The 13,887-nt window shown below is 36.9% G+C and overlaps 1 protein-coding gene across 1 annotated transcript in view; it reads right to left on the bottom strand.

The window, feature by feature from the left end:
• MALRD1 (MAM and LDL receptor class A domain containing 1) overlaps nucleotides 1–13,887 on the bottom strand; it is a 237,235-nt gene that overhangs the window by 206,462 nt on the left and 16,886 nt on the right. The window contains exons 6-9 of the mRNA XM_042044140.1: nucleotides 13,529–13,672; nucleotides 9,905–10,062; nucleotides 3,314–3,406; nucleotides 928–1,135 (exon numbers count right to left, since the gene is read on the bottom strand). Of these exons, the coding sequence (XP_041900074.1) occupies nucleotides 928–1,135; nucleotides 3,314–3,406; nucleotides 9,905–10,062; nucleotides 13,529–13,672 (603 nt within the window). The remainder of the gene's footprint in view (nucleotides 1–927; nucleotides 1,136–3,313; nucleotides 3,407–9,904; nucleotides 10,063–13,528; nucleotides 13,673–13,887) is intronic.

The following is a 13,887-nucleotide window of genomic DNA, read 5'->3' as shown; positions in this document are numbered from 1 at the left end:
TATTTATTTTCTTCTTACACTTGATTGTACAGTAGAAACTGTGGCTTCTAAACAAAGTTACCTTTAACTGCAAATATAATGAAGAAGATGTAGCTTCTGAACTGTGGCCCATTTCTGTGGTGATTTGTATCACAGTGCAAATATCATGTCACAATACATTTTCTGATGGTAATTCACAAACCATCTAAATTAGCAAACTGTTCAAACAACAAATCCCAGGACAAATTTCATTCCCTTGCAAATTAGGGAAGTAGAGGTTATAAAACTGGTATGTAAGGAGTACCTTTAAGCAAAAATACGGTAAATGTAGCATTTCAGCAGATTATTAAACAAATTACTTGTAGATATGAAAATGCTGCTAGCAAGGATTTTCTTGCTATTTTCTAAATCCGTGAGAGACTTTTCTCTCTCACAGAAGAGGTAGCAGAGTATGTAAACAACCAAGCCACCTGCAACCTTGAAAAGTCTTGTTTATGGTATAGTAGGAAAATATTTTGATAATGGATGTTTTAGGATTTTAGCCAATCACCCCAAGGGGTGGCTGATACTTTGTCCAATTAGACTATGAAGAAAAAAGTCTATAAAAGAGTTTGTAAAATAATTAAATAAATCAATCTTGCTGCACAATTGCTGCCTGCTGGATCTTCTCTCCTCCTCCTCCCTATGGCTGCAGGACATGGTGATATACCCTAGGGCCCAGGCCTGAGGTAATAATTACTAGCTGTATATAAAACATAAAGCTGAGGGCCGACAGGAAAGAAGAAAATGCCATGAACATTTTCTCTAACCTGTACTTCATTAAATATTCTGGGGAAAAGAAGCCATATAAATTTAAAATACTTTTTTAGTGATTTGTTGAATGGAACCATTTAGGTTTCACAGCACTCTTCAGCACAGTCTCCCTCCAAAGCAATGGGATTCACTCACAGCAGGTGGCTGGGTCCTCATCGCTGCCATCAGAGCAATCCGGGTGAGAGGCACAGGCTGATCCAGGCACCGCGGATTGCCCATCGCTGCAGGTGGGTCCTTCTGAGGAGCAGAAAGCTGGTGGCTCTGATGGTGCAGCATCCAAGAGCTGGATGCTATTCAGGCAGATGAAACCTGCCCTGCTATGGAGTGTTCCTTTAAACATAAGCTGTAAATTGTTACAGTTAAAGTATTTGCATTAACAGACAACGGAGTGAAACTGATTTTTATTTTCACAAAGCAGTTCTAGGTGTAAAAAGTGCTGCATAATTTCCATTGCAGAATCATGATAAATTTCCAGTCAGAATCTGAAATTTAGTGTGACTATCTCAGGTGGAAATTACAGAAAATTTTAAGCTGAAGTTTAATAAAAAAAAAAGGTCTATTTTAAAGAAAAACTCCTGATCTCATAAATTTTTAGCTAAAAAGTAGTAATGTTTCTGTGCTTTAGAAAGGTGTCCTGAAACGTAATATCCCAAAGACTCCATCTTCCTTTCTGAAGTGTCTGCAAAATCTCATTTTGCAGATGCTCTAGAGAAAAATTTCCAGTTACAGGTACATAAATTGGGCTGAGGACTGTCCTCAGACACCAACTGGCATAGCAGAGCTTAACAAGTGATAACTGTTTCATCATGTAAAATAAAATGGATGCACGCAGTCTCTGCAGTGGGGTTCTTCCCTACCTGCTTGTAATCCTGGAACTGTTCTGAGCACTGGATGGGATGTGGCCATTTTCTTAGGTCAAAACCTTTCTAGGAACCATGCTGATGTTTTAGTTATTTGGCCTATCACACACCAGTCTTGGGCCTGTGCCCTTGCCCTGCTTATTTTACTGCTATTGACATAGACACAGAGATTCAGAGACCATTTGTCTCTCTGACGGAGTTGCCTTGCTCTGCGCAGACTTAGCACAAGCTGATTTATAGCAATGAAATTCCAGAAGAACATCTGTTGCTCCAAGGTGGAGCCCAGCTCTCCTGGCTCTCAAAGCAATGAAATTACCCAATTTGTGCTCTCCAGGTTTCTTTTACCTAGTTAAAGCAGCAAGCAGGAGGAAGAAAGCTTGGATTCATCAAAAAGATTAGGATGGCAATAAAAGAGAGCACTGAGAAACAAGAGTAGAAGTTGGAGAAATAAATAAAAAATGAATTTGTGGGTTTTGACAGGCTGGGACATGACCAAAGTGTGAGTCTCAGAAAGTAGTTATGTGCAAGAGTCAGAAAGCAAGGTGTAAGAGTATCTGGCAAAACAGAAGGAAACTGCAACAGATGTGACTTGGGGCATAAGCAGAAGGGTCCAACACACTCCCCAAAGCCTGGGAATTAGGTTGGAGTGAAATCTCAAGAGGCATTTGTCTTTCTAAAAAATAAGTTATGTGTCGTTGTCTTCCGCTAGAGACAATTTCTTCAAAATGACAAAAGTCTTCTAATACTCTCCATTCTCGCTCTACCAGTTCAAAAAGCAGAATGCTGTGCTGAAAATATGAAATAAACACAATTTTAAAGATAGTATGTTTCCTTCCCTAAGTGCAAGGGATCCTTGCAGTCTTTGTACAAGAATACCTCGTTTTGCCTTCCTACTTATACACATATAAACTGAGCAGGCTTTTGTTTGTTTATTTTTAGATACTATAGTAGCTTAATTACACATCTGCTTGTTTATTCAAAATTATCCTTGCGGGAAAAGGAGAGACAGGCAATAACACACACTTAGAACCTACTAGCTTGCTGAAATGCATTCATTCTATACCTGTCAAAACATCGATTTCTGGAGTGGGCTTAGTTTTTTGTCCTTTCATAGAGATTATATATTCAGCTGATTGCTGAAACAGTAAAATATGATGGTTATTTACAGAACTACAAAAAAAAAGTGTAAAGGAAAAATTATTTAAAATGGAACTTGTAAATTCATATAAGAATTAAGAAGTTGCAATTTAGCATTTACCTCTATGCCCGAAATTTCAAGGAGAAGGTATCTTCTCAATTAGTGGTTTACATCATTTCACTGAAGTTCCACAAAGATCATTGACAGCATCTCACTTAATAGTATATATACATTTAAATGAGTTGGCAATACCTGAGTTGGACTCAGATGACTACTTAAAATCAGATGAGATTTGTATTCATTTTCTTGCATGTTAATTAAGCCCAGCAGCTTCTGCATGTCATGTTTGTGTAGATGTTTTGTTGAGCTAACACCAGAGATTTACTCATATTGAAGCAATGAAAAAATAGCAAGACATTCAAGATACACACAATTTTAACAAATTTTTAGGCTTCCTAGAAGATTTATAAACAACAAAGTAAAGCATCTTCAAAAATTGAGGACATGCCTTTTTCATTCATACCTTTATATTTTCTAGCCCTGTTGGTAGCTGTATAGTCACTTTGACCCATTCCCTCTTAGTCATGCTGTTGGTTTCCCACAAGACCTGCTCCTCCTGTAAAATGTAGAAAACAATGTTATAAAGATAATTTTTGTTCCTCCAGAAGTTGTCAAGGCCATTTTTTGTCCTCCATCTTTTCATCTCCCAGCCGAACAACCGCTATACACAAAGTTGCTCCATGTGAAAAAATAGTTTCTCATATTCATTTGCAATCTTTTCACTGAGGTCTGTTGGAGAGAGGAGAAACAACATATGTGTATTCTGGCTAAACAGACTAATAATATAATTATCAGGAGTAGACTTGGTATAGTTAAAGTTAATTAACATGCAAATTAAGCCATGTTATTGCTGAATTTAACAATATGTTTCCATGGTGTTCTCTACATAAGTTTCCTTTTCATAAATAACTGCTTATATTTTGTCACGTAATTAATTAGATTTAGTTCTCTTAGAGCTGAATTTTGGGTCTGCCAGAATTGCCCAATCAATTGTGCTAAAAACATTTTTTTTTAAGATCTGTAAAGCAAGCACACAGAGTAAAACCTAACAACTTTTAGTCATGCTCTGAGTTACCTTAATCCTCCCATTTTCATTCCATCTCCTAAGGATAACAGCAGGAGTGCTAATTATGGTGATGTTCCCTTTATAGAAGCACTCCAAGCCCTTTTGATTCAATAATCTGGCAAAAGTAGCTCCCACTCATTCTGCTTCTGGTCATGATCCTGCTTGGAACATACTGAGGCATAAAGGAAAGAAGGCAGAAATTTGAACTTTATATATCTTTAGAAAATCTTTTCAAGAAGCAGTTGCAAAATAGAGCAAAAAGAGAAAGATAGAAAAAGCCTGCAGGAAAAGTTAATATAGGCTATACATACACACAGACTTACTATTAAAAATATCAATATTGAGACTATTTTTAGGAAAGTGCAAAGTATTGGTCATACCTTTTCCACAAAGGATACTACAGAATTAGTGGCAGTTCAGAAAAAGATGCAAAGCAGGGTAAGAGGAATGAAGAGTCTCTTGTATGAAGAGAAATTGATAGTATAAAAACAATTTATCTTACAGGAGATTAATAAAATGGGTTATGATAGGTATGTGAAATGTTATCAATACTATAGACAAAGACAGTTATTTTTTTCCTGTTTTGTAATATAAGAAAGGAGAAATGTGCTGTCTACTGCTTGATAGGCTGTGAGGTCTGAGCCAGCAGAACAACACTGATATGATTTGTGATGGGCAGCCAATTAGTGCTCTTTTCCTACTAAGGCCATTCTGATATATTAGCAAAGCTGGAAGATTACATCCCTATTGAACATATGTTCAAAGATCAGTTTTGGAAAACTGCAAGACAGGGCCAAGGCAATACTGTAATTACAGACACTCAGTAACAGAAGAGATCAAATTGGATAAAGCACGACATACTTCAGAAATAAAAGTCAGCCGTGAGTTTCCACATCACTATAAGATGTATTTGTCCACTTGTTTATGCAACATATTCAGCAAAAGTCTTTTGGTTGAGGAGACTTTATTCTGTGTAAAACTTGCTTCACTTTACTGAACAATTCATCTTCCAAAGGAAATCTATTAGCCTACAGCAGGCACATATAAGACCCAGAAAAGGATGATGTACTAGGAGCCATACTGCATGGCAGGTTAAAACCATAGCCTGTGGTTAAATGTCTGCTTTTTGTTAACATATTCCCCCTATATACCTGCATAAAAACCCCTTCAAACACATCTGTATGTCTTTGGGGAACACTCTGTATTTGCTGTGTATTTGACAGGATGCACCTCACGTTCACATAACAGCTTAGAAACCCAGCCCCATGACCATTTTTCTCACAGATTCATTTTAATAAAAATGGCTTGTAGCAGAAAACCTGAGTTTTCTGTACAGTATCCAGACCTTCTAGGACTTTTATTTACACTGAAAGCTGTAAGACACCTCAGGTGAACCAATATTTTAAGCAGATTTTACCCCCTGATTTTATACAGCTCTAATAAGCCAATAATATTATTTCTCTTCCTCACAATACTTGTAGTATTCACTCTGCTTGCCATATTCTTCCACCTCTTTGCTACAAATGGGTTAATCCCAGTAGCACATTCCTTGTGTCACTAGCCTTCTTTTAAAATATGGAAGGTGTTGCTTTTCCAGTACTTTCCTTCAAGATTTATTTTGTTGATGCAGGGGAGCAGTTTCTCAAGATACTTTTACTCTATTCCCCTTACTGTGATATATTACTATCAATAAACAACTTTCGTAAAGCTAAAATGTTCCTTTTCCTCACAATGTTTTTTTCTGAGATAATGGTACTCAGATTTGAAGGATGGAAGAGAAATCATGACTTTTTATAAAATTCTCCATTTATAAAATACTTTTTATCTTTTTTTTTTTTTAATATATTTCTCTATAGATACGTGCACTGCTGTGCAACTGCACCCATTATTTTGGTCCTACTTCTCTTTTCAGAGAGTAATTTGGAACAAAGGCTTATTTGTTCCCTCACAATGATTAATAGATCAACTTTACCTTCTGCAGAGAAGTGTACTCACACGACTTTTGCAAGTGTTGTTGAACACGCAGAAAAATTTTAGTGCATTAGGATACAAATATTCTTGCATGTATAAGCATTAGTTTAAATTACCTTTTATTGATTAATTTCCATATTTTTTAAAGCCATACAAGATGTAAAGATTAAGACAATAAAAGGAAGAAGAATAAGTCCATTACCCAAGGAGAGTAACAAAAAAGTAATGAACAGGAAAAGATAGACTCAACATTATCTTACTTGGTTTTAGATTTTACAGAAAATGTCAAAATTTATCTGTCAGTTAAGAGATGGTTAATTTTGTACAAACTGAGGACTGAGAGGCTGGAGAGCAGCCCTGTGGAAAGGGACCTGGGGGTCCTGGTTAATGGCAGGTTGAACATGAGCCAGCAGTGCCCTGGCAGCCAGGAGGGTCAAGCGTGTCCTGGGGGGCATCAGGCACAGCATCACCAGCCGGGCAAGGGAGGGATTGTCCTGCTCTGCTCTGCACTGGGGTGGCCTCACCTCGAGTGCTGGGGGCAATTCTGGGTGCCAGAATATAGAAAAGATATTAAACTATTGGAGAGTGTCCAAAGGAGGGCCACAAGGATGGTGAAGGGTCTGAGGGGAAGTCATAAGAGGAGCAGCTGAGGTCACTTGTTCTGTTCAGCCTGGAGAAGAGGAGACTGAGGGGAGACCTCATGGCAATCTACAACTTCCTCATGAGGGGAAGTGGAGGGGCAAACGCTGATCTCTTCTCTGTGGTGACCAATGACAGGACCTGAGAGAATGGCCTGAGGTTGTGCCAGGAGAGGTTTAGGTTGGATATTAAGAAAAGGTTCTTCACCCAGACAGTGGCTGGGGACTGGAACAGCTCCCCAGGGAAGTGGTCACAGCACCAAGCCTGACAGAGCTCAAGAAGCATTTGGACAATGCTGTCAGGCACATGGTGTGACTCTCGGGGTGACCTATGCAGGGCCAGGAGTTGGACTTCAATGATCCTAGTATGTACCTTCCAACTCAGGACAGTCTATGATTCTGTGAATATTTTATGTTAGTTGAGCAGTTAATATTGCCAAATGGGAACAGAAACATGGACCGGAATAGAAGAATAATGTTACAAACACATATAAGCCAGAATTACTAAAACTGGAATGGAATTAGGAAGTTTTAAGTAAAGGTTACATACTGGAAGGTATATCTTACTATCAACAGCAAGCTCTGAGAACCTGAGGAGAATATGCAGGAAATTAGACAACTGGGAGAACAAAGGACATCTATTACAGTTAAGAGAAAAATATAGACTATGCAATTATAGCCAAGATGCTGAACAATTCTTAAGACACTGGAACAAATTGCTAACAACCTTGTAAGCAGCTAGAGTATTAGAAAGTTAGAAACCTGCATTAGCTGCTTCTGATGAGGAGCAAGTTGTGTTTAGCAGTGTAATATTTTTTTCATCATAAACAGACTTGAAAAATCAGTCGCTTCATTTTGTTAAGGTTTTTTTAACAATCTCATATAACACATGCTTTAAAAAATTTGTGGTGATTTGGTGTTGATAAAATTACTGTAAAATGTGTGTGCAAATAGAAGTGTGATCTTATTTCAAAGAGGAGATGCCAATAGTTTTCCATTAAACTAAAAAAAAAAACCATAATAGAGTTCTGCATAGGTCTGTTCCAGAGCCTCATATAATTATAGTGCTAACGAACTGTCTGGAGAGTGTGGAGAGTGGGATGAAAAATAAATTTTAAAATAATGTGGATAATACTATATTGGGAGGAATTACAAGCACTCTGAAGGACATCATTAGAATTTAAAATCAGCTCAGTGTACAGACACCAGTTCCAAACCAATGAGACAAAGTTCAAAGATATATGAGTCACAATTAAATAATTAAGAAAAATCAAATGGTCAAATGCAGTAGTGTTTAATGAAGAGTAGTTTGGCAAACCAGCAATAAAAGAGGAAAAGCTGCAGATTATCATGGACTGCAAGTTAAATGTAAGTAAACAACAGGTTACTGTTGACAAAAGGAGTCCATTTTCCCTATCCTTCTTCATACCCAAGAGCAATTTAAATTCCCTTTCTTCTGATTGATACCATAATGTCTATATTACAAAATATGTTCATTCATCTTTTCCCTTGCTGCTGAAAGGGTGAGGAAAGCCAGGGATAAATTTTCAACATCTGTGGCACCTGCCCTCTAACAGTACCAAAACTGTACATTTAGTGTAATCCAGTCCATGTGTGTTAGGCCTGTCAGTGCTGGGATTTAGCAAGAGTTATCCAAAGACAAGAGGTTTTGATCAGTAAATATAGTGATAGGATGTGCAAGAAAACTGCAAGGTACACACAAGTGAAATGTTATTTTGAAATGACAGCTTCCATGACAGCAGCTCTGTTGTCTTCCAGGGTCAGAAAAAGCACTTGACCCTCACTTCTGTTTCTTAGTAATGGCTAGTTTTGAAAATTCATTTGTTTTTCATAAACAAACTAATGATTCAGTAGCAAAATGTGTAAAAGCCAACTCTTCCTTCATTTCAGTTTAAGAAGTCCTAAATATGAGTCTGTAGCGGGGGGTTTTGAAGCTACCAGCAGAAGCTTATGTTTTGGAAGGTTTTTTTTCTGGCAAATTTCACAGTATGAGTAACTCACATCAGCTTTAAATAAGTCTATGTGCAATAAACACACTTCTGATTGAAGGAGAAATACAATACCTAAACCACAAAAGGGTTAAGAGAACCTGTGGAAACAGAGTGGACGGATGTAATAAATGCCAGAAAATGTTCTTCTAATGGGCATGTAAGAACCAGTTTATCAAATAATTCAATCTAGCTCCCAGTTCTATGGGAACTTAGATGTCAGTTTTCTTATGGTTTTCACTTACATAATTTGCTCTGTTTTCAGGGAAAGAAAACTCTTAAATTGGGTCCATTGATGCTGCTACTTAGGTGAACCCCTGAAATCAATATTCCTATTCTGTCTCAAGATTGCAGCAAGTGTCATGCCTGAGAATTTATTGGCAAGTACTATGGCACAAAACTCAGTGTATTCTGACCAGAGCACTGGTTATGTTACAATTCCCTGACACAGTAATGGGTCATAGAAAAATACCACTATGCACTTCTATAAATGAAACATGAGCAAAAGCCTGGAGTTGTTTTCATGAATACTCAAAGACACAATTGGAAAGAAATAAATTATTTCCATTACCTGTCCTGATTTGAAGACCTCTTGGTTGTGTTACACTTCGGGGTTTTTAGCTTCTTATCTTTGTGAACAAAGTGGATCTAATTTTTTTAATATGTATATTGTTGGGTGATAAGAATTCAACTCCAGCATCAAGATATGAGAGCCATTAACTTAATGAGAGCAGCTCTACTGCTTTCATTAAGTAGCAGTACAAAGCATCAATACTAACCTATTAAACCAGGTTTTCAAAAGAGAACATCCTAGCATTAGAAAGTCTCACAAGGTAAGGGAGGTAAGAAAGATGGAAATAGTTAGCATTGCTAACTGACGTTTGTGTTTCATTCTGACAGGGCTCTTTTAGCTACGAATAGGTAGAAGAATAGAAAACTTACTGCTCTAAAACTTGGGCAAAGAAAAGCAGGTGTTTAATCAAGAACTTTCCAGTCATCTTGAGTGAATGACATCTTTTTTAATATATCTCCATAGACAAAAACACCTATTTTCTTATTTCCATAACAGGAAGAGGGATAGAAAAGCTGTTACTATAGATCTCACCCCTGAAATCTGAAATTATTTAAATTCCATAACAGCTGGGTTTGTCCTTGAAGTCTTATTGCAGAAGATTCACCCATCAAATTAGTTTAGAGCTGATATGGCGAACACCCGGTTTTTGCAATTGCATGGACCAGTGGAATGGCACCAAGTTACTTTTTGCACAAACTAACTTAGGGGACAGGTATGTAGCAGCAGGTGTATCTTCTTGCATTTTGTCTGGTAACACCTGGCTACCTTTTGGAAATGAACACGTGTTTCTCCTTACCTGATTCATAAGCAGTACTGCCTTGAGAGCACTGCTGTCTGCCATGGAGTAGTGAAACTGAAAATGGCAATTCTTGCTGGAACAATGACACATGGAGCTGTTTAGAGAAGCACTTTCATATAGTGCATTGTCATTAGCTTCTAACCACTCAAAATGGCCTGAAGAAAAAATGAAAGGAAATAAAGGTCACTTTTTCACAGAACACATTTCTCAATCTTTGAAAGTAAGGACAGCTCTCATGTAATTACACCAAAGACCCATCCCAGCAAGAATGAAATCTGATCATCATGCTGATGATGTGACTTGGATGTCATCTGTCTCCTATTAAATAGATATAGATATATATCTTCATTTTACTCACAGATAGCCCCAGCAACCAAGAAATATATCAGTCGATAGTATCTCAAAGTTTTTACTTTGCATGTTAAAACCTGCAAGAAGTCCCAGCTCAGCCTCCTTACATTTACAACCATTCAATATCTAATGACAAATATGTGTGGAAACTGGGCTTTCTTCCCACTGTGGTTTCCAGGAAATATGCTTTTTACAGCAATGCTTAAAAAAAACAAAACAAAACAAAAAGGCAGTCTGCATTGCTGCTACAGGAAGCAGTCCCATCTGCACTGTGTAATCAAGGTCTTTACTTCTCAGCCAGAACTTCTGCAACAAAATGTTGGAAGCATATTGTCTTTCCATCTGAAGCAGAAAAGCAATTTGTGCTCTTCTTGCCCTACTGGCCCTTATAAAAGCATTCCTACAGAGATCTAAAGGAGTACTCCATCCCCCCAACAGTGTCTATTAGTTTTCAGAAATAAAAAGGCTAAATATTTTTACCAAATAAATCAGCTCTTTCCCCTGCCTCCTGAGTCACTGAATATTTTGCTGCCTTCTGCAGCAACTATTAAAGTAATAAACAAGGACTGACTAAGGGTCTTAAGTTTGCACTTTCTGTGTTTATTTTTCTAAATACAACTTATCTCAAATGAAAATGTTACAAAATCTCAAGGTGAAGGAAGAAAGTGTCATTTCACAAGAAAAATGCTGATCTTTATAAAGAACCATGTATTTTTCCTTTTGTTGCCAGTTTACTCTGTGTTATGCAATGATTTACACTGTAATATATTCTTGCAATTTCCTTGGAATTAAGCTTGTAAATTCATGCCACAGTAACTAGCCCTGATATAAGGAAATATTATAGATTTAACCCAGATTTCTCTCTGACTGACATCAATAAAGCATCTACACTTCTATGACTACTATCTTGTGCATAAAACCAATATACAACATTAGAAGATATGCTACCAATTCTTTATCTAACTTCAGAGTTCTCTGATGCCATTATAAAACCAACCAATTTTAGTTTCTGAGCCCAATGGTAATTAACATTCTTTTCACTCTTTCCTTTCAAGTACCTGAATCTTTAAAAGCAGGGCAAAGAGAAGTTGACATGATTTTTTGACAAGAAAGCAAGTGCACAGGACTAGATCTGTCATAGTCCTATGAAGCATCCAGAATGATCCTGAGTCCAAAGAGGGATGCTTAATCTTCTTTATGGAATATATTTTATGCAAGTACTGTGATTACTTCTGGGGAAAATTGAGGCCTTTTCATAAATGAAGACTACCGAAACTGAAAACTGACTTTTTTTTCTCACCTCTTCTCTGTGGCCTCTAAAAGTAGAACAGTTTAACAAAGCAATAAAGGAACAAAGAAAAATAGTCTTCCAAGGACAGAAAGTATTTTATTAAATATAAGGATACCAGCAAGGGAGGACTGTTCAAAGACTATAAGAAATCTTTACTTTATAAATATAATTGTCTAGACCTCTGCTTTATAATTTTGCTTCTTACCTCTCTTCTATTCATAGAAGTGAAAGCTTTGATCAAAATCAGAATACAAAGCTTAGTCAAGCTCTATTTGCATTGCAAGTCTGAGCCCTCAAGCGTCGCATTTTGCAGTTTGCATACCATTTCTTTACTTTTTAGAATATTTTTTTTTAATATTCAGGTTCTTCATTTATATCTCAACACATCTGCATGAATAGAAATACTGAATGTATTGAGAGGTCAGCAATCACAGTTCAGATTTTTCAATACTTTCCAATGTTAATGATGAGTTAAATTCTGTATATTGTTTTGATGCTTGTTTCTTCACACATTTCTTTATGACTTGGAAGTACAGGGAATGTCCCCAAGCAGTTAGGGAAATTCAGCCGACTCAGCTCCCTGTTCATATCCATACAACAATGCCCAAGCACCTATATAGCAAACATTTCCAAATATGTTCTCTTTCCATAGACAGTGCTTGTAATATAGTCCTATAAAAGCCACTTACAGAATTCCAGGTTTTTTTCTGTTCTCAATATTGCCTTAAAAGGGAAATCCATACCTCTTAATAGCCCTTAAGGTCTCATGTTAAGGTATGGCACAGATACAACAACTTTCAGGGAGGTTTTTCAAATGAAATCAAATGAAAAGTCTCTCCTTTGTTAGATACCCCAGTGGAAACTGGAAGATGATGTGACTTTTTTCCTCATGTTTAAGGTGGAAAGTATCTGCTGTACTCTATGCTCTCCATTATACATACCTGCAAAAATTCATTTTAACATAGTGTATACACTCAGGTTCTTTTGCTTGCTATTCAATGATAATTTGACTTATGGTTACTAGACTGTATTGAAATGCATGCTGAAATTTATTTTAAAAATCTTTCTTAAAATGAAAACAGTATCTAACACTCATTCTGCTTCTATCAACGAGATGTGCTCCATTTCTGTGGGCTCAAAGTTCAAGCAGTAATCTCCACACTCTCAGTTCTTCAGAGCTGCATCACAAACTGCACTATTACAACTAGCACTACTTGACCGCTCTGAAGGCAGTCCCAATACAAAAGCCAAACACTTAGCAGGCAAGACAATTCCATCTCACAATAGAACACTGAGAGATTTACATCCATTAAGCTTTCAAAAACCTTTCCCATAAACCCATAGACACATACTACACAGTGACCTCCAAAACAAGTGATGCTCTTTGCTTCTTAAAATTGCAGCTGGGCTAATTTTATTGGTTTTAAGGGTAGGAAACTATTTTGTAGAATAACTGTTTATTTACAGTTTCCCTAATAAAAGGTTTAAAATTAAATTCCAGGCTGTACCTTCAAGCAGAGTAGTACTACACAAGTCAAACTGCCAAGTATCAAAATCAAAACAAAACAGAAAAAAAGCACACACAGGGGCTGTGGGCTTAGATGAATTTGATTTAATTTAATTTCACAAATTCTTCCACAGATCTCATAAAAATAATAAACTGGAGAATAAATCGGCTATTATTTTTGAATTCTTATGTTAAAATATTTCATGGATACCTGAAAAAATTTCATTAATTCTTACAATAAAATATTTCATGTCTTACCAGCAGGAGTGCTCACAATGCCCTTATTAAACAAAACAAAACAAAACAAAACCTAATTTAAGTACAAGCCAAAACAAAACCTAATTTAAGTACAAAATATATACAATTACTTTTTGTAGTTTTGTTCTGTTTTGGCATTGGGGCACCATCTTGCCCTAAAAAGCACTATATTCTTCATGACAGCTAGTAATTTTGAGTTAAATTAAATCCCCACCTTCAGTCTTGTTGCTCCAATCCTTCAGGAAGGAACAGGAGGCAATCTTGTGCCCGGCTTGCAGCTGTGCCCACTGAGCAGGCTTAGCTGGCAGGTCTGAGTGCCACTCGCATATGCCAAGCTCAAAACTGGAAACCTGTGGTGCTAAAAGGCAAAAATAACAATTACTTCTTAAGAAGTCATTATTTATGAGACCATTCCCCATTAGAAAAATATGCTTATTAAACTCCTTGACAACATTTCTGCTTTTTCAAAAGGTTACTTCAAAAGCCCTGTGTATCCCTGGTTGCTGTCCCATATTTCAGCCTGCCATCTTTAATTATTCTAAGAAATCATTTCCTGAAGACAGGTGCTTCTTT

This window comes from Corvus kubaryi, unplaced genomic scaffold, assembly GCF_017639235.1.
Source record: "Corvus kubaryi isolate FWS band 111438036 unplaced genomic scaffold, C.kubaryi_AGA036_p1.0 37398, whole genome shotgun sequence".
NCBI classification, from domain to species: Eukaryota; Metazoa; Chordata; class Aves; order Passeriformes; family Corvidae; genus Corvus; species Corvus kubaryi.
Note: the sequence above shows the minus strand (reverse complement) of the source record. Positions and strands in the feature narration are given on the sequence as shown.